The sequence below is a fragment of the Mizuhopecten yessoensis genome, unplaced genomic scaffold, assembly GCF_002113885.1.
Source record: "Mizuhopecten yessoensis strain PY_sf001 unplaced genomic scaffold, ASM211388v2 scaffold11147, whole genome shotgun sequence".
Taxonomy (NCBI): domain Eukaryota; kingdom Metazoa; phylum Mollusca; class Bivalvia; order Pectinida; family Pectinidae; genus Mizuhopecten; species Mizuhopecten yessoensis.
Window position 1 is genome coordinate 553,187 of NW_018408903.1, and position 25,721 is coordinate 578,907.

Here is a 25,721-nt window from a genome sequence, read left to right on the forward strand (position 1 = left end):
TGGGCTAACAGAAATGTAAATACCGGTGCAATACTCATTTGTTAGCTTTGATTTCTTTGATTTCACCTTATATACCTCCTCCATCAAGAGCCAGGGTCAAAGTCAGAGATCCACTTTGTCTTTGACCTTTGGACCCAAATGACCTTGACCATTAACCCAGTGACCCTGATCTTTGGTCAGTTGACTTGTTCTTTAATTCCGACCAACTTTGATCCTTAATATCATAACAAAATGTTCATCAGTGAAAAATACAAAACTTGACCTTGACCCTTTGAACCCCGTAACCTGAACCTCAGGTCAGTTGACTCTGTGTTAAGTTCTGAACAACATTGCTTCATAATGTCATAACAAAATGTTCATCAGGGAAAAGGTACAAAATTTAACCTTTGCCTTTGACCCAGTGACCTTGACCTTTGGTCAATTGACTCCTTTTTTAATTCTGAGCAACATTGCTTCAAAGTGTCATAGCGAAATGTTCACCAGTGAAAAGATACAAAATTTAACCTTGACCTTTGAACCAATTACCTTGACCTTTGATCAGTTGACTACTTGTTTAATTCTGATCAACTTTGCTTCATCATGTCATAACAATATGTTCATCAGTGAAAAGATGCAAAATTTGACCTTGACCTTTGCTTATAATGACCTTGACCTTTGACCTCAACTTTTTACCTCAGTGTGTCTCTTTGTTTAATTCTGAACAACTTTGCTCCATAATGTCATAGCGAAATGTTCACCAGTGAAAAGCTACAAAATTTGACCTTGACCCCTGACCCGATGACCTTGACCTTTGGTCAGTTGACTCCTTGTTTAATTTTGATCAACTTTGCTTCATAATGTCATAACAAAATGTTCATCAGTGAAAAAATGTAAAATTTGACCTTGACCATTGAACCTAATGACCTTGACTTTTTTCCTCAATGTGTATTTTTGTGAACTGAACATCTTGACCAAGTTTCATGTACAACGGTCAATAAATATTTAAGTTATCAGCCAGGAACAAAATTTGTGGACGGACAGACAGACAGACAGAGTGATTACTATAGGGCACCCGTATCTCCGTAACGGGGCCCTAATTATAGAACAAATCTTATCAGCTAATATTATTCACTCCCATAGATAGTAGTGTAATGGGGTTTTAATGTCGACAGAAACCAATCTGGTCAAGGGTCCACAATGTGTCATTTGACCAAAATCACATTCAGTAGTAGAAATAAACAGCTAGGATGTGAAAGCTATGGGGGTCACCTGCCTGACCACGTGGGATTTCTCTAAATACATCGGTTTCCTCCCACATTAAGACCCCCCGCGCTAACATCCGGGCCAACAACAGTGATTAATATAAGTTGTAATAACTTGTTTCATAATTGTTGTAAAATAAATGAACTTAATTTAAATAAATAGCTGATGATCATAATTTACCATGTATGAAGAATACTGCATAAGAAATTAGAATCATATCAATAAATAAACCCCCAAAAATCTAGAAGTTAGGATATAGAGTTATAGAAACAAAACCCCTCCCTAATCCAACTTGTATCATAAGTATAACAATAATAAAACGATTATTTCTTTCATATCATCACAAGACTCGTGTGTGATTCAGTAAGTATAGCCATGCCCAATTACTCCAACTATGGGATACTTAAATATCTGTAACAATTCTTTCTAAAGTTATAATATTTTATCTGGAGAATGTAACTAAGGACAAAGTAATCCTGGCCTCAATCTGGAAAATGTAACTAAGAACCCTTCATCTACAAAATATAACTGAGAACAAAGTTTGCTTGGCCTTAATTTACAAAATGTAGCTAAGAACAAAGTTTGCTTGGCCTTAATTTACAAAATGTAGCTAAGAACAAAGTTTGCTTGGCCTTAATTTACAAAATGTAGCTAAAAACAAAGTTTGCTTGGCCTTAATTTACAAAATGTAGCTAAGAACAAAGTTTGCTTGGCCTTAATTTACAAAATGTAGCTAAGAACAAAGTTAGCCTGACCTTAACCTGGACAATGTATCTAAGGGAGACAATCCACCTGTAAAGAACTACTATTAATAAATGTAAATGACTTGGAGGACTTTGTACCAACCCTAATAGGCCACCAACCCTGCACCACCACCTCAATGCCACCACTCCTAGACCGCCATCCTTCGTTCTGACTTACACGTACGACCTCCTATTGATAATTAATGCACTATAATATAATTCTGGCTACTCCGGATCCCCAATGATAAGACCTATTCTGATTGTATTGTGTGATGTAAATCAAAACATAACAGTAAAGTGATGAAGTGTATACCACATTTTTTGGCACAGTATTTGAAACTCTAGCCTCTGATTGGTTGAAGCTACTAAGTGATAAAAATAGAGAGCAATGTTGTGTTTTGTGAAAAATTCTTTTGTTTTTATCATAAATGGATGATGTTGCCTTAATCATGGACTAAAATGTGTTTCTGTCTTTTAAATTGGATTATAAGCACTAACCATAAATCTCATTTGAGTTGTGCCAAGTGCACAGTTGTTTGGTTATTCCTTATTAAATAGAGAAGAAAACTTGTTTCAGATACTACAAGGGTTATCTGGTCATTTCTTTTTAGACTGAAAAAAAAAAAAAAAAAAAACCAGCTGCAAAATTCATCCAGAATGTTTCAAATTTGTCAATATATGCCATATTCATGTCTAAATAAATGTGCAGCTGATTGGTTAATTATTTTTATGCTAACACTGTATTATTCAATAAGAACACTTCAAATAGGTAAGCCCTGTATAATGCTGGCCAGCTTAAGTTAACGCTGTATGGGTTAAAACCGATGAATGGCCACTAGCTATATGAGAACTACAACAGAAACACAAATCAGTATGTTACTGAGATGTCAGCAATAATAATGCACAAGTATATGAAATAAAAATTTATAAGAAACTACTCACTGTTTATTTCAAATATCAACAAACGCTTGAAAAGCATGATAAATTCATTGTAGAGAGACATCACAAGGTAATTATATACTAGTAGACACATGCAAACTGACTAAAGAGGTGTCCCCTAGCATATCATAATGAACTGTTCCAAAACAAAACAAAGAAACAGTCCATTCTTGATGCAGGGGTGATACAGCATGTCACTGACTTCGTAAAAATATTTAGCATGCAGATGAGGTACATCATTCTCAATATATATGAAAGCACTTGTTAATAATCTATACACAGCATTGTACAATATCTACAGTTACTACATAATGGTGTTTCATTTTGCAGCTTTTATGCAGTAAAGTTGCTAGGGGCAAGGAGTTACTGTTACTTTGAAAATTTCACGGGGGAGATTCCACGTGCCCAAAATATAAAACATATTAAATTTGTGTATATAAATATACCGCCTTGAGAAAACATAACACTTAAAATAACATATTTCGACTTGTTCTGTCAGATGCAACGATTAGATCTTATAAATAAAATACAATTTGTAAATGTTATGCAAAGTCAGTGGTTTGAAAGTATCAAATTTAACCCTTTCAACGTAACTTTAGTAGACTCTACCATGCATTGATCTGGATCAGTCCATTATGTTCTACAGAGGTGAAATGGTTAATTAAGAGTCGAAAATCGAGTCTCCCTCCAGAAAGGGAGAGTTGGCAAGTATGCAAAAGCATGGGCCACTTTCCTGTATCCAAATGAAACCGTCCAGGTAGCACAGACAATATTCCAGGTTTTTCTTTCCAGGTTTAACCAGTTGAAATGGTTGAACTGGATAAATACAAGAGGCTTTTGTTTGTACAGACTGAAAGGTAGAATACTATGAATTCAAACCCTGCTAACTTTTTTTTATATAATAGCTGTAAAATGAAACATTAGTGTCATTATTACTCTGTTCTTAAATAATTTAAGAATCACGTTTAATTATAATACATTTTTTTTTCTCATTTCAGAAGCTAGGAGTGAAATCTCAATCCTAACAGGCATGATCCTCATTGTCACAGACTTATGATGTCAACATTACATAGAGTTGATGTAACAGTAGACTGGACTATTGTGGGACAGTAGGCTTATACAATATTAACTCATTCACCCCTGAACACACATTTAAACTCTTCCAATTCAAAGGTTGGAATAGCGCATTATGAAATTTCAGGGGTGAATGAGTTAACAAAACTACAGACTGGAAGAAAATAGAGAAAATGTTGCTTATTGTTACTTTTGAGGGGGAAAAAATTGAAGATAATGTAACTTTTGAGGAGGACACAGAAAATAGGAATAACATAAACTAAGACTTGAAATTGTAGTTTTCTGACATTTTTTGGATTCCAGTTGTTGGACTTCAGAACATAAATAAGTGATTTGATCACTCTATCCAACAATAGTCCCGGTATACTGACATCACTACACTCTATAACAGTTCACTATAGAAGATTAAGGATCCCTGTCCCACTGCACTGTGGTTTTTCCTGTACTGAGTAACCTCCCCTTAACTTTGTTTGGATATAACTGTGGCAGTTTGTCCAGTCCTGACACTTCTGTTGACCAGGTAGCCCCGTCGATTATTGACTATCCGTCTGAAGTCCAGGGTTCAATTCCCATTTTAGCCCCACTGTACATTTTTACACTTGGAACACTATGGTAGATTAAACATTTTGTTTCGTCTTGATGATTTTTTCTAAAAGTCCCGACGCAAGTAATGTTTTTCTTCTATAATTTATTTATTAAAGCTACAGTTATGTTGGGGGAAAAAGTTTCCAATGTGCAGTCACATTATACTTGGCAGTGGTATGGGGATCCCTAATATAATCTATAACACACTATCTAATTAATAGTTTAACAATCTACATTTTATCATCAACAATGTATACGTTAACATACTTTATCTCATATATATTAATGGTTCAATAAAGGTTTAAGTCTCTCTCAGTTCTATGTACTTTATCCAACATAAGTATGGTTCCATATAAACGTAATTCTCTCTCGGCTAAAACCTGAAATAAATACTTGACAAGCACCCACAAAAATAGAAAATTACTCAACGTACAAGTGTAGGTAGATTAATTGTTTTCAGGAATGGCGGACGAGAATTATCAAAGATGAGTTCAGATGAGGTTGATACATGGACCAGAACTTAATCTGAGGTGATTTGCTGCAGAATGAACATTGTCAATTCAGATCCCTACAGTATACAACATGTTAGTAATAGGTGCTAACACATAGGACCGTCAACAAAGTGGGGTCCACAGAGGGGTAATGTACTATCTAATACAGAGTTTTTATAATGTACTGGGGTCCACAGAGGGGTAATGTACTATCTAATACAGAGTTTTTATAATGTACTGGGGTCCACAGAGGGGTATTTTTGATTTATTACAAAGTTCTTGTAATGGATTGGGGTCCACAGAGGGGTAATGTATTATCTATTAAAGAGTTTTTATAATGTACTGGGGTCCACAAAGGAGTATTTGTGATTTATTACAGTTTTTATAATGGACCGAGGTTCACAAAGGGGTGTTAACGATTTTTTTGAGTTTTCATAACGGAATGGGGTCCACAGAGGGGTATTTGTGATTTATTATAAATAGTTTTAATAACAGACTCTGTAGGGACAGAGACAAGCTGTACATGTAGTGACTACACCCATTATTACCTCTATATCAAGCCTGTTTTCCACACTGTCCTCTGTGTAACTGTTAGGATGGTTCAATGTGATTGTTATGGTTACTTGTGAACTCACCTTAGCTTACAAGAAACATCGTAAATATCAAGGCGTTTAGAAAATATCATTGTTTACAGTAGAGAGAACAGTAAGGATTTTCTGTAGACAGGTTACAGTATTCAGTGTGTATTATTGAACATTTCAGAAATGTTTTACAATGCCTCGTACTGAATCTGTTTTATTAATGGACGTATTAAGTTTTAACATACTGCATATATCAAATTAATTACTTATGTCATACCTGTACTTCTAACACCTGACTTAAGAACACCTGGAAATACTAGGACACCACATCATAACATGCTATATGAGAATACTTTGTGGAGTAAAGAACTGTCTATAATATATATGGCACCCGACTTTTAGGACATGATCCTTAGGACACATATTACATGAGATTATATCCTGGAGTGACATATGTCCTTACTGACACCTGACATTTAGGACATCCTGTGAAATCAGACATTTGTTTTCTGGCCCAAAAATACATCTTTCTCTGTATTTGATCTTCTTCTAACTGACACATTGTCTTATCTGACCAACAGGTCCACTCTGCCTAGATGTCAATAAAGACAAGCTTCACAATACATTTTTTGACCAGTACTATTAGATATAAAAATCAACAATGTTATAAAACTTTTGGGAAGACACTAAACAATACATCCTACCTATCAACCTAGAGATCTTATAGACATCTGTGTATACAGTAAAACCTCAAGTTAATGCCCTTCAATCTATTTGCCACCTGGCTTACTGACAACATATATATTTCAGGGTCCTTTTTTCTCATTATCAAATAAAATTTGTTGGTTTCCATTAACTTATACCCAAACCTTTAATAACACTAGAATTTCTTTAGACACATGGTGTCAGCATGTCCTGTACATCTGTGTTAGACAACCAGACTTCCCAATCATTTTCTATTTCTTTTCCAAGTTGGCATAATCAATATAATAATTTCCTTGTGTATTCCACTTCTCTGAGATAACCTCTTGTCACGTATTTGCCATTTTGAGCCTTCGTACACTGTAGACTTTTTGTGTCTTCCATCTTTAAATCCTGGTAAACTGTAGACTTCCAGTATCTTCCGTCTTTAAATCCTCGTAAACTGTAGACTTCCAGTATCTTCCGTCTTTAAATCCTCGTAAACTGTAGACTTCCAGTATCTTCCATCTTTAAATCTCGTAAACTGTAGACTTCCTGTATCTTCCATCTTTAAATCCTGGTAAACTGTAGACTTCCAGTATCTTCCATCTTTAAATCCTCGTAAACTGTAGACTTCCTGTATCTTCCGTCTTATAATCCTGGTAATCTGTAGACTTCCTTTATTTCCCATATTTAAATTCCTTCTGTAGATTTCATGAATCCACCAATTTTAAACCCATACACACTGAAGACTTTCCTTATCTGTTGAGTTCCCATACACGTAGGACAAAAACTGTCCTTAAATCTTCTTCTCATGCATATGCATGTCGACTCGCATCATTTGATTCATTGTTCCTCTCACTGTCCTGACCGTCGCCTCTCTCATTCCATCTATACGTATTAACGACTATTTACAGTACACAGGCGAAGACAGAACGTCCCGTATGTATTATATACACTAATAATGATGAACACTAATTAAAATGTCTCTCTCTCTCAACCAACTAACTCATTAGCTCTGTACCTGCAACGAAACAAGACACATATTATCAAGAGTTCCTAAGTAATTATCCAAAAACATCATATACGGAGAAACAACGAAAGAATTTCCAGATAAGCAGTAACCTTCAGGATAATGAGGATTGGCTATATAGTTACCTGGCATCCTGTAAATGACTCCCCCCCCCTAATAAGTCACCTGTGTAACATAATTAACATTCCTAGGTAATACACACTTCAAACATCTTATTTCATGGTCTTATTTTCCCCAACAAATAAAAATATTTATGACGATTTAACCTTGTAATGTAAATGGAAAAATGGCAATGTATTAACTCCCTATTCTGTATAGAATTACCCCAAAACTTAATGTCCAAGTTAAAAAGATACTTATAAAGAAAAAACTCCAGGAAAACAGGTTATTCATATTATTTATATCACAATACATAGATATTACCTCTAACAGGACCAGACATTCCTGAGACTATATGAAGACTTAATTCACAGTAGCCATTTTTTATCAATTTTCCTCGATAAAATACATACACCATTTCCATTTGACCTTACCAAGGTTTGAGGTATCTTACCAAGGTTTGATGTATCTTACCATTGTGTTTGTGTGGAAGGTCTATCACATTTAGATCTACATTAACCGGCGACACGTGGTCGTAACCGCCTTTGGAGGACATCTGTGACTGTACTTCACTCATCTGAAAAAGTAGAGTTTAGAGGTTGAAATACAGAATAGAGGTCAGAGGTAACATGATAAAGGTCAGAGGTCATGATAAAAGACAGGGGTCAGAGGTAACATGATGAAGTACAGAGGTCAGGGGTCATGATAAGGTACAGAGGCTAGAGGAACATGATAAAGGTCAGAGGTCACAATAAAGTATTGAGAATGATGTACCTCATCTGATGCTTTATATAATATATGATAGACAGGGAATTTTTCTGTGAGGAAATTTCTGATTCCTCACACTGGTTTTGGTGTAGATATATATGGCAAGGCTGCCACAATCAGTGGCGGATCCAGAGACCTATCTTGGGGGGTTTCCAAATTTCCAGGGGGGGTTTCCAAGTGGGGAAAAATTGAGAAAAATGGTGAAAATACATGATTTTTAAAGAAAAAGGGGAGGGGTGGGAGGTGGTTCCTGAAGCCCAAAAAAAACCTCTGGACCCGCCACTGACAATGTTATTCACACTTTGTTAATAACAACTATTTCCTGATGTCCTCATGTGGTAAATGAAGAACCAGCTAAATGTCCTCCTGTGAAAATTTACATTGTGCTACTTATCAGAATATTCAGTTTGTATTAGACTGGTATGAGGATGTGAGCTCCTTTGTTATAACAATTCTATCACAGTCAAGACAGAATTACATCCTCTTTTTATTTAATAACCATTATCAAGTTTGAATCCAGTTACTTCTATGGAAGAAACCGAGATGTCATTTAGCTAAACATTTCTATTAGCAGTGCCCTGCCTCATAACAGCTGGAAGCCACAGAAGCTTTGTGTAAGTTTCCAAACCTAGCCCATTGAACAGAATTTGGAATAAATGAAAGACAATAATGCAGGATGAAATGTATCTGTTTTTGAATTAACATATCGTCACGAAAAAGTATAATTGATACAAGGAAATCAATATCAATATCCCAGGAGCCTACTGTAATGATATCACTTTATCGTTTAGTTTTACAGTTTACAATGCTTATCGACTACTTTAACCTGCACACATACCATTACTGTATTACACATGTACCAGCCTTGTTCTGGGTGGATGAGGGAGAAAATAAAAACAATCTAAAATGTTCACGAGGGTTCTGTGTTGTGACAAGACTAACGACGAATATAACATCTACCATGTAAAATGAAGTGTTGCTTCATCACTATTTATTGTCAGGTAATAAAATAAGACATGTAAACCTTACTGTGTTCATGGATGACGACACACCGTTGCCGATGTCTCGAGACCCAATGTGTCCCGTGTGGCGGAAGTCTGTCGGCTGTCCAATCATACTCGGGTCTATCCGACGCCGTCGCTTCTACAAACAAACAACAACTGTTTAATTTCATTAGAAAAATTATGAAGTTTTACACTGTGACCTATATGTTGTAATTTTTATAAGTAATATCTATTTCTGCTTCAAGTTTCTACATAAAACCAAAACGAAATTACATTGATATGGCTATAAATGTAACAAGATCAGTGTCAAGCAAGTTTCATGGAATACATATCAGAGTGCAGCAAAGAAAATACATACATTTGTACATGTATGTATACTGTATGCTGTTCAATTCCCTTGTATATCTTTATTATATATTGATCATGAGTACGAATCTGATTAAGTTATACTTGTACCCAATAGTATAAAGTGACACCTGCCTTATCCAACACCATGTGGGACATAATTTGTCAGCTTACATAGAATGTCGGAATACAAAGAGAATATATATTATTTTTTATGAATATATAGATTCTAAAATCTCGTGATGAAGCTCAAAAGACGCCTTTGTTAAGTATGCCTTTTCCCTAGGGTGTTTATACACACATTTTATAAGGTTTTACATGATTTTAGTTTATAGCATGCAGCAATTATCTCCCTTGGGAATTTCAAAAGGTTGGAAAGTACAATATATAGAGAAGGCATAAAGATGTTACTTAACTCATTCACCCCTGAAGGTACATTTGAGCTCCTCCAATTCAAAGGTTGGAATAGTTCATTATGAAATTTCAGGGATGAATGACTTAAACATGGACACCTATGTGTTTAGCTGTTGTTGATGTGAAGCACTTTGGGATTGTGGAAAGAAACAGCCAATATAGTTATAAAATATTTACTGGTAAGATATATACATACATGTAATTCGTGCGACATAACTCATTACATATAACAGTTTATATACATGAACCCCCCCCTAAAACCTATACACTGGTTCCAATGCCTATGCTAAGCCTATATAACGATTACAATGATTTATTTCTATTAGATCAGCCAATGTCAGTTAATCACTTTTAAATCTCACTTTCATCACAGACAAGTTCTGCTGTTATGATATTTCTGTACTTTTGACACATGCACAAACCATTCCTCTCTGGGTTTTTTGTGAGGATTGTTTTCATAGTTTCCCCATTTTTTTTGTGAGAATAGTTTCCATATCCTGAATTCTACATACCAAAGCTAGTTATACAGCCGGTATTACTGATAAAATATGTGTTATAGGAGAAACAGGATACCTGAAGTACAGGAGTACGGCGACCAGGCTAGGACTACGTTACACAGTTATCTCCCCTCCCTCATATATACATCATATTGATATGTAATTACATGTAAACTGTTACACGGATCACTGATAATACCACATACCTGGTAAAACAGTCTGAGCATGTACAGCAGAGGTCTACTGTAATACATTACACCGTTTGATGTACGTAATCTGTCAAGTTACTGGGTTTTAGTTTAAACAGGATACTGCTACACTGTTAACATTTACGAAAATTAATCCGACTTTTTAGAAACTTTTATCAGATTATGCCAAACAAAATGTTTAATCAGACAGTATTTGTAGTTTTTTTTTATCTTAGGTACATTAGAAAAAGATGATTTGTACTGTCAAAAATCAAAACTTAATGTAATGGATTCACTGAAATAATAAGCTATTTCATTTTTGCAGGCTACTTATTTGCTGCTTGCAGACTGCAACATGTTCCATAGTATTAAATTAGGAAAACAATGGAAACATAGAAAAGATATAATTTTGTTTCAACAGATCTAGATGATCATGAGAAGTCATGAAGACAGAGGTATCATAAACAGTAAAGATAGGTCACTCTTCAGCTGGGTTTTCTCCGGCTACTCTGTTTCCTCCTACATGAAGACCCCCTGCGTGCTAACATCCAGGCCAACAAGAGTAATAAATATACGTTTAAATAACGTTTTTCATAATTATCATTAGGTAAAAACGCCCATGTCAACGTGGTGCTTGGTTTAACAGCCTATTTTGATTAAAGATGGTAGACCCAGCTGCCTGACATTGTCACGGTCATCGTTTTTGGTACCTCTACTACTACGGCCGGACTTGTGTATCTCTTGTGGAATTTGTCTACTGGGTAACATAGAACTTCACTGACCTCTACGGACATTGGATCTCCCACTCCTCACTGTTTCATAATTGTTGTAAACTAAACAAAGTTATAATAAACATTTACTGTTCTGTGTTGCACATGTCAAATATGAAATTTATTTATTTTACACCAATTATGAAACAAATTTGTACACCTTATACTAATCACTCTTGTTGCCCCAAATGTTAGCGCTTGGGGGGGTCTTTCTATGGGAGGAAAACGAAGTACTCAGAGAAAACCCAGGTGGTCGTGGTGCAGGTGACCCGGCCCCAAACCTTTTTTAACGTCCGATCGGGGAATCGAACCACGGCAGCCTTGGTGAAAGGAAAGTGCGCTATCCGCTGCGCCACCAGACAACCCATGTACAACATAAACCTCTTTGAATATTAAACAGTGTTAAGGATGTAGATGCTACTTTACTGAGATATAAATGAATCTTCTTTCAAAAGAATGCCAATCAGTTACCCTCAGGTAATCAGTGACCCTCGGGTAATCAGTGACCCTCGGGTAATCAGAGACCCTCGGGTAATCAGTTACCCTCAGGTAATCAGTGACCCTCAGGTAATCATTGACCCTCCGGTAATCATTGACCCTCGGGTAATCAGTGACCCTCGGGTAATCAGTGACCCTCGGGTACTTACAGGTTGAGGTTGTTCTGCAATACAGCATGTAAAACAAAACAAAGTGTCGCCCATCTCAGCTCGCCCGACAACCTGCAAGAACAAACAATCAAACACTTAGTAAAAAAAAATTACATTGAAAAAAAGTCATTGAGAAAAACTGAACATTAACACTTCACCCCCCTATACAACCTGAAACAGCACAAACATTCAAACACTTGGTTCAAAAATACTTCATTCGAAAAAACACACCATTGAGACAAACTCAACATTAAAAATATAAAGACATAATATAAAAATATGACACAACTGGAACTTCAGCTTAGGTACTGTGGTATAGAAATTCTTTATCAAATACAACCAAGTCTAAAAACTGCAAAAAAAGAATTGTAACAAAATTAAGCAGTCAACAAAATAATTTTATCATACATGGAGGAATCCTAATAGACCACTGATACATTAACATACAATTAACCCTTTCACCCCTGTGTAACTTTAGAACACTCTACCATGCATTGATATGGATGAGTCCATTATTGTCTACAGTAGTGAAAGGGTTACTAGTGTTTTTTTGCGTAATTTGGGATGGGGCCTTTTTGTCTTTTGGAAAGAAATCATACCAATTGGGAAGGAAATTTTCAGGAGTAAACTGCAAATTTTGGGAATTAGGCATAAATATGAAATAGTTTCATTTGGGAATGGGGGCCCATTATAGGTCCCAAAAAGTAGCCAGGAAAAAACCCCACTCAATTATGTACAGTAATGAGTGCAAAACATATGATATTTTTTTTTATCAAGAATACCCTACAGTTGCGAGTGATCATGACATGTACCCCCATAAAAGGGCAAACTGAAACCTTAACACTGTTTTTGACTGTATCCAGGAACTGTAAGGACAAAAATGGCAACTAAAATTAATAAATATTGGTAAGTTGTTGTAAATGTCAAATTTATAAGATCACACCATTAACAAAATATACATTATCATAGGTGTCAACCTCAGTGAAACCTCCAATGATGGGGGATCTCGCATTCCACTTTTCCAATGAGGGAGAAAGTGTATGAGACACAACTGAAACTGCTTTGCTCAATCTATATAGCTATCTTTCCCTTATTAGGTATCACAATAACTCCAAAAAGCATTCATTTGATTCAGACACACATCATTACACACACCCTGCAGTAACTTATAAGGAGATCATTTGACCACAGGATGTAGATTTTGAGTTGGACTTGAATGAGGAAATATTGAGGGAGATTGGTAGATTTCATTCAAAATGAGGGAGTCTTCCTCCTAATGAGGGAGAGTTGACAGCTATGCATTGTGTGTACACGGAACACCTATGTACAACCAGACCCACTTATATAGTACACATGACATAGACACACTGTAAGTATCACTGTACACGGAACACCTGTGTACAACCAGACCCACTTATATAGTATACATGACATAGACACACACTGTAAGTATCACTGTACACAGAACACCTATGTACAACCAGACCCACTTATATAGTATACATGACATAGAGACACACTGTAAGTATCACTGTACACGGAACACCTGTGTACAACCAGACCCACTTATATAGTACACATGACATAGACACACACTGTAAGTATCACTGTACACGGAACACCTGTGTACAACCAGACCCACTTATATAGTACACATGACATAGACACACTGTAAGTATCACGGCGTGCGTCATCACTGTTTCCTCACCACTAACCCCTGTATGATACTCATGGATCGTAAACAAGCATCATATGCTTTTATGTCATAATATCTAAAAATATATACAATAAATTACGAATTGTCGTTAATTAAATTGAAGTGACCACTTTGACAGTATGTGGTACATGTAAGTACAGGGTAGTCGTCGATGACCAGTCACAGTACATCCCATCACTTAATTATAAGTATGTACAAGTAACACTGATATGTTTACTTGAGATTTGGTTGTCTAAGTGAAAATCGTGACATCTGCACGTTATCGTTTCAGTTAATATTTCAATAATGATTTCCAGTACAGTCCACAAATTTTCCAATTGAACTTAAGCTATTTTCATGAAATTTAATAGACTTAGTCTGCCATCTTTTTTAAGTTTCAATTTGTTTAGGTTGTTTTTAAGAGTGAAATCAACATGAAAGGGATCATATTTCAATAATTATTGTTTTAACACGACCCCTGACTTACTTCACACAATTGTACAAAATATAAACACCGCAACCTTGATTCTCTTCACTATGATAGAGTTTGTTTGAAAATTAATGATGTTGTGCATGTATTTTAATGGTGTTGCTTTGTGATGCAGTATTGACCATTAACGATGTACATGTCTTTTAATGGTGTTGATTTGTGATGCAGTATTGAACATTAACGATGTACATGTATTTTAATGGTGTTGCTTTGTGATGCAGTATTGACTATTAACGATGCACATGTATTTTAATGGTGTTGCTTTGTGTTAATGCACTATTGACCATTAACGATGTACATGTATTTTAATGGTGTTGCTTTGTGTTAATGCACTATTGACCATTAACAATGTAAATGTCTTTTAATGGTGTTGCTTTGTAATAAAATTATTGACCATTAACGATGCACATGTAAATGTATTTTAATGGTGTTATTTTGTGATGCATTAGCTATTGGCCATTAACAATGTACATATTTGTTAATCAAGTGTTGCTTTGTGATGCACTATTGACCATTAACGATGTATATGTATTTTAATGGTGTTGCTAGCTTTGCATTGGACTGACCATTAATAGTGCTACATAGTGTTTGGAATCACTCCAAAATTTGTGGTCGATCATCACATATAATTTCCTAAATGATCGATAATTGATCATTTATACATTCACCAAACTGGGTAAAATGTTGTGGTTACTTTTTACCTATATATCCATAGCTATGGGTAGAAATGCTGTATGAATGCAGTTTAAAGTAAAACAGTAACAAGTAAAACTGTTTGTTTGGTAGGTTTTCAGATTTGCTCCTAATGTCAATGACTCATTTTAATGTTGAGCGTTTTCATGTTATAGTCGAACCATGATCGATCTTAGAAAATCATGATTGATAAATCATCGACAGAGGTAAAACGATTGATTTCTGATTAAATTGATTCATCGGGAACAACACTAGTGCTACTCTGAATTTACACCCTGCTCAAGAATTAACACCCTGCTGAAGCATTTATGCCCTGCTAAATCTAGTCTTGAAACAAAACCATGTTGGTTGGTCCTTGTCAATGCAAGCGCTAACACATGTAGATTTAATATGATCAGTATCGCCAGCTGTGGTTCACTTAAGTAGAGATGTTTACGGGACCTGGCCATGGGTGTACAGATATTATACTTACCTACTTGTATACAAGGTTACACATGTTTACGGGCCCTGGCCATGGGTGTACAGATATTATACTTACCTTCTTGTATACAAGGTTACACGTGTTTACGGGACCTGGCCATGGGTGTACATATATTATACTTACCTACTTGTATACAAGGTTACACGTGTTTACGGGACCTGCCCATGGGTGTACAGATATTATACTTACCTACTTGAATACAAGGTTACACATGTTTACGGGACCTGGCCATGGGTGTAGAGATATTATACTTACCTCCTTGTATACAAGGTTACACATGTTTACGGGACCTGGCCATGGGTGTACATACATTATACTTACCTACTTGTATACAAGGTTACACGTGTTTACGGGACCTGGCCATGGGTGTACAGATATTATACTTACCTACTTGTATACAAGGTTACACATGTACTGGTTCTCCAGTCAACAGTCATAATAACATACAGCTCAGAGTATTCCACTTCCTTACACTGGGTAACAGTCATCATACTATTGAGACACTTATAATTCTTTTACTTTTTGACCCCATGCTCCTTATCCCTTTCTCCTCTGTCCCATTTCTACGTTTCACCTTTCATTCTATCCCATTTCCTTCAATCCTTCTATATCCAAGTTAAGCCTCCTTTTGTCTCTCTCATTCAATCCTTTTATCCCTTTCTCCTATCGTCTTTCATTCAATCCTTCTATCCCTTTCTCCTATCGTCTCTCATTCAATCCTTCTATCCCTTTCTCCTATCGTCTCTCATTTAATCCTTCTATCCCTTTCTCCTATTGTCTCTCATTTAATCCTTCTATCCCTTTCTCCTATCGTCTCTCTTTCAATCTTTCCATCCCTTCATCATATCGTCTCTCATTCAATCCTTTTATCCCCCACCTCTTATCGTCTTTTATTTAATCTCTCTATCCCCTTTTTAAAATCATCTCTTTTTCAATCCTTGTATCCCCTTCTCCTTTCATTTCTCGCTGAAATCGTCTATCCCCTCCTCCTTTTGTCTCTTGTTCAATTCCTCCATCTCCTCCTCTCATCATTGCTCATTCAATCCACCTATCCCCTTCCTTTCTATTGTCTCATATAATCCTTCTTTCCCCTCCTCCAATCGCTTCTCATTCAATCCCTCTATCCTTCTCTTCTTCTCATCTATCATTCTATCCCTATATCCTCATATACCTACTGTTATAATTATAATCCTTTCCATCCTTTTATTCCTTCTTCCCTTAAAAATATAATCTCAGACTCAATCTTTCTATCCCTTTTTCTGTCATCTTCGACTCAATCCACCTCCTTGTTCTCCTCCCATACATCTCCCCCTACTCTCTACAGCTCTACCTCTCCCCTTGGTTACCACCAACTGGGGGCCCCCTCGTTCTCCTCCCTTACTTCTCCCCCTACTCTCTACAGCTCTACCTCTCCCCTGGTAACCACCAACTGGGGGCCTCCTCGTTCTCCTCCCTTACTTCTCCCTCTACTCTCTACAGCTCTACCTCTCCCCCTGGTTACCACCAACTGGGGGCCTCCTCGTTCTCCTCCCATACATCTCCCCCTACTCTCTACAGCTCTACCTCTCCCCTGGTAACCACCAACTGGGGGCCTCCTCGTTCTCCTCCCTTACTTCTCCCCCTACTCTCTACAGCTCTACCTCTCCCCCTGGTAACCACCAACTGGGGTTCAGTAGGTTCAGGATGTAGATGTTTATCAGCTGGAGAGGAATTCACATTTGTCTGCTTTAAGCAACTTGCTATATATATGTAACATGACATCATACAGAACTGACATGTTCCACCACCACGCCCCACTATACTACCCCCTACATGTCTATCAGTTAACTTACTGTATCTAAGTTCTTACAAGAGGCGCAATGGGCCTGCAGTTTACCAGATTTGTTTTCATTGTTTCTTGAACTAGGCTAGTTAGTAAAATGTTTGAAAATTTTAGACCATAATGGCAATCTTGGGATTCATCCTAAAATTAATCACACTTGTTAAATTTTACAACTACAAGATCTAAATGTTTACAAATAGGTGTCATAAATGTATACAATCATAAAAATGATTCTTCAAACAAGGTAGGATTGGTCAAAAAAGACTGGAGATTTTTTTCTGCAAAATGGGAGCCAATGATTATCACAGGTACTAGTACTATAGCCTTGTCTGTCAATTAGTACACCCGGGTGTATCAGCTGGGTGTATCGACAGCCGAGTGTATCGACAGCTGGGTGTATCGACAGCCAGGTGTATCGACAGCCGAGGCTAGTACCTATGATGATGAGATACTAAAGCTGATTAACACCTATGAAACTTTCCTTATCTCTTTAATACATATGTGTGTACATACACATCATATACAATGTATACATTTGGAATTGTCAAAGTTTTATCAATGCAAGGATTTAATTTGTTGTTTTCATTATTGACAAAAACTGTCCGAATAAAACAGAATATCATACTACTTTAGTCAGCAGATCATAGATGTCGACCATCACAACTACTAAAACACAGCTTTACACAAATGGCTGAAACCAGCTATGTATCTGTCTGGAATTACATAATTCTATCACACACAGTCAGTGTTTATATAACTGTTGAATCCCTCCCTGTGTGGTGAGTGATGTTTCTCATATATATAAAAAAAGACCATTGTATATAGAGTTCAAACACATTCCCTACTTATACAACACTGGTCTGTACCGTATTTAAAACTCAAACAAACTCATGTACCTAATTTAACTAATTAACAGTCTCATGTACCATATTAAACTCATAACCAAAGTAATGTACCGTAGCAAACTCATAAACAGTCTCATGTACCGTAGTTAACTCATAAACAAACTCTTGTATCGTATTAAACTCATAACCAAAGCAATGTACCGTAGCAAACTCATAAACAGTCTCATGTACCGTAGTTAACTCATAAACAGTCTCATGTACCGTATTAAACTCATAACCAAACTAATGTACCGTAGCAAACTCATAACCAAACTCAGGTACCGTAGTTAACTCATAAACAAACTCTTGTACCGTATTAAACTCATAACCAAAGTAATGTACCGTATTAAACTCATAAACAGTCTCATGTACCGTATTAAACTCATAAACAGTCTCATGTACCGTAGTTAACTCATAACCAAACTAATGTACCGTATTAAACTCATAAACAGTCTCATGTACCGTATTAAACTCATGAACAAACTCTAGTACCGTATTAAACTCATGAACAAAATCTTGTACCGTATTAAACTCATAACCAAACTCATGTACCGTAGTTAACTCATATACAGTCTTATGTACCGTAGTTAACTCATAAACAAACTCTTGTACGGTATTAAACTCATGAACAAACGCTTGTACCGTATTAAACTCATAAACAGACTCATGTACCGTAGTTAACTCATAAACAAACTCTTGTATCGTATTAAACTCATAACCAAAGTAATGTACCGTATTAAACTCATAAACAGTCTCATGTACCGTATTAAACTCATAAACAGTCTCATGTACCATATTAAACTCATAACCAAACTAATGTACCGTATTAAACTCATAAACAGTCTCATGTACCGTAGCAAACTCATAAACAGTCTCATGTACCGTAGTTAACTAATAAACAAACTAATGTACCATATTAAACTCATAACCAAACTCATGTACCGTAGTTAACTCATAAACAAACTCTTGTACCGTATTAAACTCATGAACAAACTCTTGTACCGTATTAAACTCATGAACAAACTCTTGTATCGTATTAAACTCATAACCAAAGTAATGTACTGTAGCAAACTCATAAACAGTCTCATGTACCGTCCGTAGTTAACTAATAAACAAACTAATGTACCATATTAAACTCATAACCAAACTCATGTACCGTAGTTAACTCATAAACAAACTCTTGTACCGTATTAAACTCATGAACAAACTCTTGTACCGTATTAAACTCATGAACAAACTCTTGTATCGTATTAAACTCATAACCAAAGTAATGTACTGTAGCAAACTCATAAACAGTCTCATGTACCGTACGTAGTTAACTAATAAACAAACTAATGTACCATATTAAACTCATAACCAAACTCATGTACCGTAGTTAACTCATAAACAAACTCTTGTACCATAGTTAACTCATAAACAAACTCTTGTACGGTATTAAACTCATGAACAAACTCTTTTACCGTATTAAACTCATGAACAAACTCTTGTATCGTATTAAACTCATAACAAAAGTAATGTACCATATTTTAAACTCATAAACAGTCTCATGTTCCGTAGTTAACTCATAAACAAACTAATGTACCGTATTAAACTCATAACCAAACTAATGTACCGTAGCAAACTCATAAACAGTCTCATGTACCGTAGATAACTCATAACCAAACTAATGTACCATATTAAACTCATAACCAAACTAATGTACCGTATTAACTAATAAACAAACTCATGTACCGTAGTTAACTCATAAACAGTCTCATGTACCGTAGTTAACTCATAAACAAACTCATGTACCGTAGTTAACTCATAAACAAACCATTGTACCGTATTAAACTCATAACCAAACTAATGTACCGTAGCAAACTCATAAACAGTCTCATGTACCGTAGATAACTCATAACCAAACTAATGTACCATATTAAACTCATAACCAAACTAATGTACCGTATTAACTCATAAACAAACTCATGTACCGTAGTTAACTCATATACAGTCTTATGTACCGTAGTTAACTCATAAACAGTCTCATGTACCGTAGTTAACTCATAAACAAACTCATGTACCGTAGTTAACTCATAAACAAACTATTGTACTGTATTTAACTCATAAACAAACTAACTATCTACATATTTAGGATCCTAAGCCGTGAGAGATCCAACATTTGTCCCCTTATGCCTTGAGCCAAGAGGGCAAAGATCCAAATATTACAGTTTATCTGTATTAACTTTTAGTATGTAAAGTTCGCAGCCATCAGTTCATGTCTTACATTCCAAATCTAATAGTGCTATAATTATGTTCAAAGGAACAGGAGATATGCACTGGACTATTGGTGTTGGACAGATGAGCGGAATGATAGAATCCCAGACAGAGAGATAAACAAACAAGATTCAATCCTATAATCCCCTCCAGATCTGGTAGTGCTGAAGGTTTGGGGGCGTAATGTGTTTTATTTTTACAACATAATTACAACGAAAGTGGTAACCATTTACAAGGTGAAATACATTACATACATTGTATATATATATATAGAAGTTCAAAACTCCAGAGGTCACTGGCTAGTCTGGTGTATATCAAATTATACACAATTACATAGAATGTATCTGTCTGGACCCCACACAATTAACATTCCCTGTCATACCGCCACATCTAGTACAAAAGTTACATCAAACTACCAGAGCTGGCATCAATCTTACCAAAATCAAACATACATGTTCATGGTGTCCAAGTATATAAAATTTCGGTCATTATTTAATCCAAGAACTAATACAGTGTGTACGTCTATTGCCATCAATCATGATGACTCTCTGTTGTCCAATCATTGGTCATTGACCTATTTAATATGGTTTCCTTTCCTTTCATGATGTTCTTGACCTTTGATGACCTTTAAATTGTCCTATCCCTTTTTCTTGACCTATTTAATTGGTGACCTTTTGATGACCTCAGAAGTTCTTTTTGACTTTTGATACCATTTTGATAGTCCTATACTCTGTCTGTAACCAATTTCATTTGGTAACCTTTCAATGATCACCTAATATGTTGTCCTTGACATTTGGTAACCTTTCAATGATCACCTAATATGGTGTCCTTGACATTTGGAAACCTTTCAATGATCACCTAATATGTTGTCCTTGACATTTGGTAACCTTTCAATGATCACCTTATATGTTGTCCTTGACCTTTGGTAACCTTTCAATGATCACCTAATATGTTGTCCTTGACCTTTCTTGACCTTTGATGACCTTTAAATTGTCATATACTTCTTTCTTGACCTTTTTATTTTGGCGACAGCTCAATCACCTCAGATGTTGTACTTGACCTTTAATAATGTGTTTTATTGTTTGTATTCCGTCTTTGCATATTGCAGAGTTATCTGCTCTTGTGAGCAGGTATTGATTGTTAAGTCATTTGTTTGTGAGAGTAACGTCATCAATTTTTGAGAAAACGACGTAATTTTCTCATACAAACCAATGACGTAACAATCAATACCTGCTCACAAGAGAAGATAACTCTGCAATACGCAAAGACCAAATACTTAAGTCTTTGACCTTTTTTCAATTAGGTGATGTTTCAATGATCATGACCTCATGCAGATATCATTGACATTTTCATGACCTTTCTTAATCATTCAGTATTTATATTATTGATATAATGTCCTATGCTTTGTCCTTGACCTGGCATACTTTGGATGGCCATTTAATTATAGTCATCTATCTAATTAGCATCAATTAGTGATGTTGGCACTGATATATGTTTGGCTAGTGATCAGATACATGTCCAAGCTTTCACTCCAGATCAACTCTAAGATGTTAAAGTAGTGAAAATCTGTCTTTTATTTATACTGAAAGATATACCAGTTCTATATTTCACCAATCAGAACTGTGTTTTCTCTTCACTGTATTCTATCTGATGTTCTTTTCAGATGCAGAGGAAGCAACAGTAGAATAAGTGACTGTTTTGCTACATCTTTGATACACATGTATGTGGTATGTAAATAACCAAACGAATGAAAACATTTCTGTAACCAGATAGTAAGGTGGTGGCAGACTATAATAGACTATTGTTGAGAAGACCATTCTATATAGTGCAGTCTTTTACTTGAGCATTGCTATATTACAATGTATAAGAATATCACACCAAAGATATCACTACTATTTTCCCACTTTACCACTTTCTTACTGCAGTGACCTTTCTGTCTGAATGCTATAATTTTAGCTGTGTAATAAATAGAAAATTAAATGTTTTTGGGTTAATTTTAATACCACTTGTATATGTAGGGATCACCCTTATGACAGAATAAACTAATGTTTTTCGATCATGCAGATTGTATATGGTTTTCAATGGGAAACCTTTAAATGTTTTTCATATCTTTGAACATATTCAAAGCTTAATTCAAAGTCAAATTTTTGCTTTCAACATTTTTTTCAAATCAATTAGCTAATCTATAAAATCAACGTCGTTAATCATTTCCTATATAGCAATACTAATGTGCATTTTCCATATGATAACACAAACTTACAGAAAAAATTTGTTCAAAGCAAGTTTTTTCTATGTAATGATGATCAAACATATCTATCAAGAGTAGGATGTAAAAGATATAATTAAAATCTCAAAGTATGATTTGTAATATTTTCTCTAGAAAGAAGCAATATATGACCTTGCTCTGTAGTTTGCCGCTTTTTTGACTCATTCACCCCTGAAATTTCATAATGAACTATTCCAACCTTCAAATTGGAATAGTTCAAATGTTTCTTCGAGGGTGATCAATGATCACATGAGTTAAGAGTGAATGTCCTATATATATTGACTCAGTATGATGCCAACATATTTATATATACACATTCTCTGATTTAAAATTGATACCTGACCGGTTGTCTGAGAAGTTAAATATAGTTTATATTACCACCAACAGACAAAGTACAGCAGTACATGGCTCCAACATCTGACATCTGACTATGGTACTTCTATATTTCAGCACCAACCACTTAAAACTATATATCTGACAAGGATCATACCATACCTAGGGAAAACCAGTAATAAACTGGCGATAACCTCACCAACACCAGTGTTCAGCGTAGCCACGACATCACCTCAGACCACAGATAATGCCTCTGGTTCTCAAGTGCATTTCTACATTTTGGGTCATTATTAAACAAGATTTTATTTTAATAGGGCTTCATGGTAAATATGTATGTAACCGATTTGCGTTCATGCTGGCATGAAATTTGACAATAATGCCGTTCAATCCTTATATTTAAATTCTAAATTTTAGTTATTAATTACCTTAATATATATATTCCTTTTTATTTTCATTAAATGTCTGTGTCGTCATGATCAGTGCAAACTAGATTACCAGAACAGCACAGCATCACCAAAATGTTTGCTTCTAAGGGTTGTCTCATATTATTTGAGGCAGGAGGAGAAAGCTGCAAAATGACCCTGAACAAATTGCATTCATAGAGCTTTAAATGCAATTTCTTTCGGTAATGCTTATAGTGGAATCGTAAATATATATTTATGTCCATCACATTTAGATGTTTACATTTTTCCACTATAGTTATCTTTATATGTATAAAGGGCACTTTACAAATTTGATCATTATCTTTATGGCAAAATATCAACAAGGATTGACATTAAATTGTATTAGAAAGGTAGAGAAGATGGCCAGTCATTTCTGTCAACATTAAGATTTTATTTATTTTTTATCTTGATAAACATTTTATGTATATGTGTATACCTTTTTTCTACATATAAATTTCATGTATACTTCTATAGACATCTTAAGTAATCTGTCACTGAAAACCTGTGTATATATATTTTTTGTTATAAGTAAACCTGTGTATATATATTTTTTGTTATAAGTACATATGCCAAAGTATAAATTGATGGTGACACAGATAATATTGTTAATAATACTGTATTTTTTATGACTTGACCAGTCAACCAATACATAAATATGTAATACACCAACAAGTACTGGTAGGTTTACCCGACCAGCTGTTCTCCCCAATCACCCCGTCAATCTCCCGTCATACATGTGTTGATCAGATCAGAATCTGACCCACAAAACTTACCACGTACCAAACCACAAACGTAACTTACTATAACCAACACATTAAGTTGTGTTTAAAGCAATGATGCTTAAAAAACAGAGCTTACTTTTTTACAAGGAGGGTCGATCGACAACTGTTCTTGTGAAAACGTAGCAAAAGCTGTGAATGGCAACACAATTAACTCGCAATGATATATACATGTACTATATAATGAGAAGAAATGGAAGTGTTCTTTTAACATGAAATATAATTAGAATTGTAAATAGATATATCTGAACCCGATTCCTAGAAATACTTACGTAGCGTGAACTGTACTGAGATCTCGTAAACATATTTTAACAATAATAAGTTAGTTGTGAAGTAGTAAAAGTCCATTTCCTTTTCTGAAACTATGCATACTTTACTGGGACAGTCTCAATTGTGATGTCATAATAGTATAAGTCACATGAGTGCACCCACGTGGGAACCACATATTTGTGGACAGTTTAAAACTCTAGAAAATGTTTACAAATCATGGACCATTTAACTTTGAATACATGTACATAATGCCACTTAAATGACTAACTTTCCTATAAATTTCCTATCTGCATTGATTGGTTTGATAATATAAGTATACATATATATACACTACTGTAGTCATCAAGTGTGTCCACAACCTCAATGTGTCATTGACTCTAAATCCCCAATTAATACATCATTCTAGATTATCCGGTCCCATCTACTACCAATGCAACTTCATAACCCCCCCCCACCAAGCTTGGAGCACAGATAACACCCCCAACCCGTAGTATTTTAGACTAGTAGCTCCTGCAGGCCGGGGCCCCTCCCTCCCAACTACAATTCTTATACTACATGTACCTCTGACATCCCCTACATAGGCTAGCCCCAAGTACACTTTTCCAATTCACACCATATACTTGCTAATGTCCTAGATCTATACATAACTTATAAACTACATGTATATTCAGTTTTAAATTACTATGTGAAATATTGGCGGCAGGATAATCTTTTCAGATCATATCACAATATTGTCCCACCTAGCATTTAGGCACATGCATCCTAAAAATGATATAACAACACCCATCTAAAAGTCACGTTTCTCATGATTATGTAACTTAGACAAAATACAATGAGAATGAATCAAGTAAAGGCATGTACATGTACACATGTGTGGTGTACATTAAACAATTATCTCATTTATAAATTGTGTGCAATTAATAATATATCTAGGGGCTACACCACAGTATATCTAGCGGTTACACCACAGTATATCTAGGGGCTACATCACAGTATATCTAGGGGCTACACCACAGTATATCTAGGGCTACACCACAGTATATCTAGGGGCTACACCATAGTATATCTAGGGGCTACACCACAGTATATCTAGGGCCTACACCATAGAATATCTAGGGGCTACACCACAGTATATCTAGCGGTTTCACCACAGTATATCTAGGGGCTACATCACAGTATATCTAGGGGCTAAACCACAGTATATCTAGGG

At 35.5% G+C, this 25,721-nt stretch overlaps 1 protein-coding gene across 1 annotated transcript; it reads right to left on the reverse strand.

Moving 5' to 3' along the window:
* Window positions 1-987: 987 nt before the first annotated feature.
* On the reverse strand, window positions 988-24,611 carry LOC110466920 (CDC42 small effector protein 2-like). The gene is made up of 5 exons (XM_021523717.1): window positions 24,514-24,611; window positions 12,102-12,173; window positions 9,266-9,379; window positions 7,943-8,045; window positions 988-7,360 (listed from the first exon to the last, which is right to left on the reverse strand). The coding sequence occupies exons 1-5, from the start codon at window positions 24,544-24,546 to the stop codon at window positions 7,341-7,343; spliced, it is 342 nt and encodes a 113-aa protein (XP_021379392.1). The 5' UTR covers window positions 24,547-24,611; the 3' UTR covers window positions 988-7,340.
* Window positions 24,612-25,721: the final 1,110 nt, after the last annotated feature.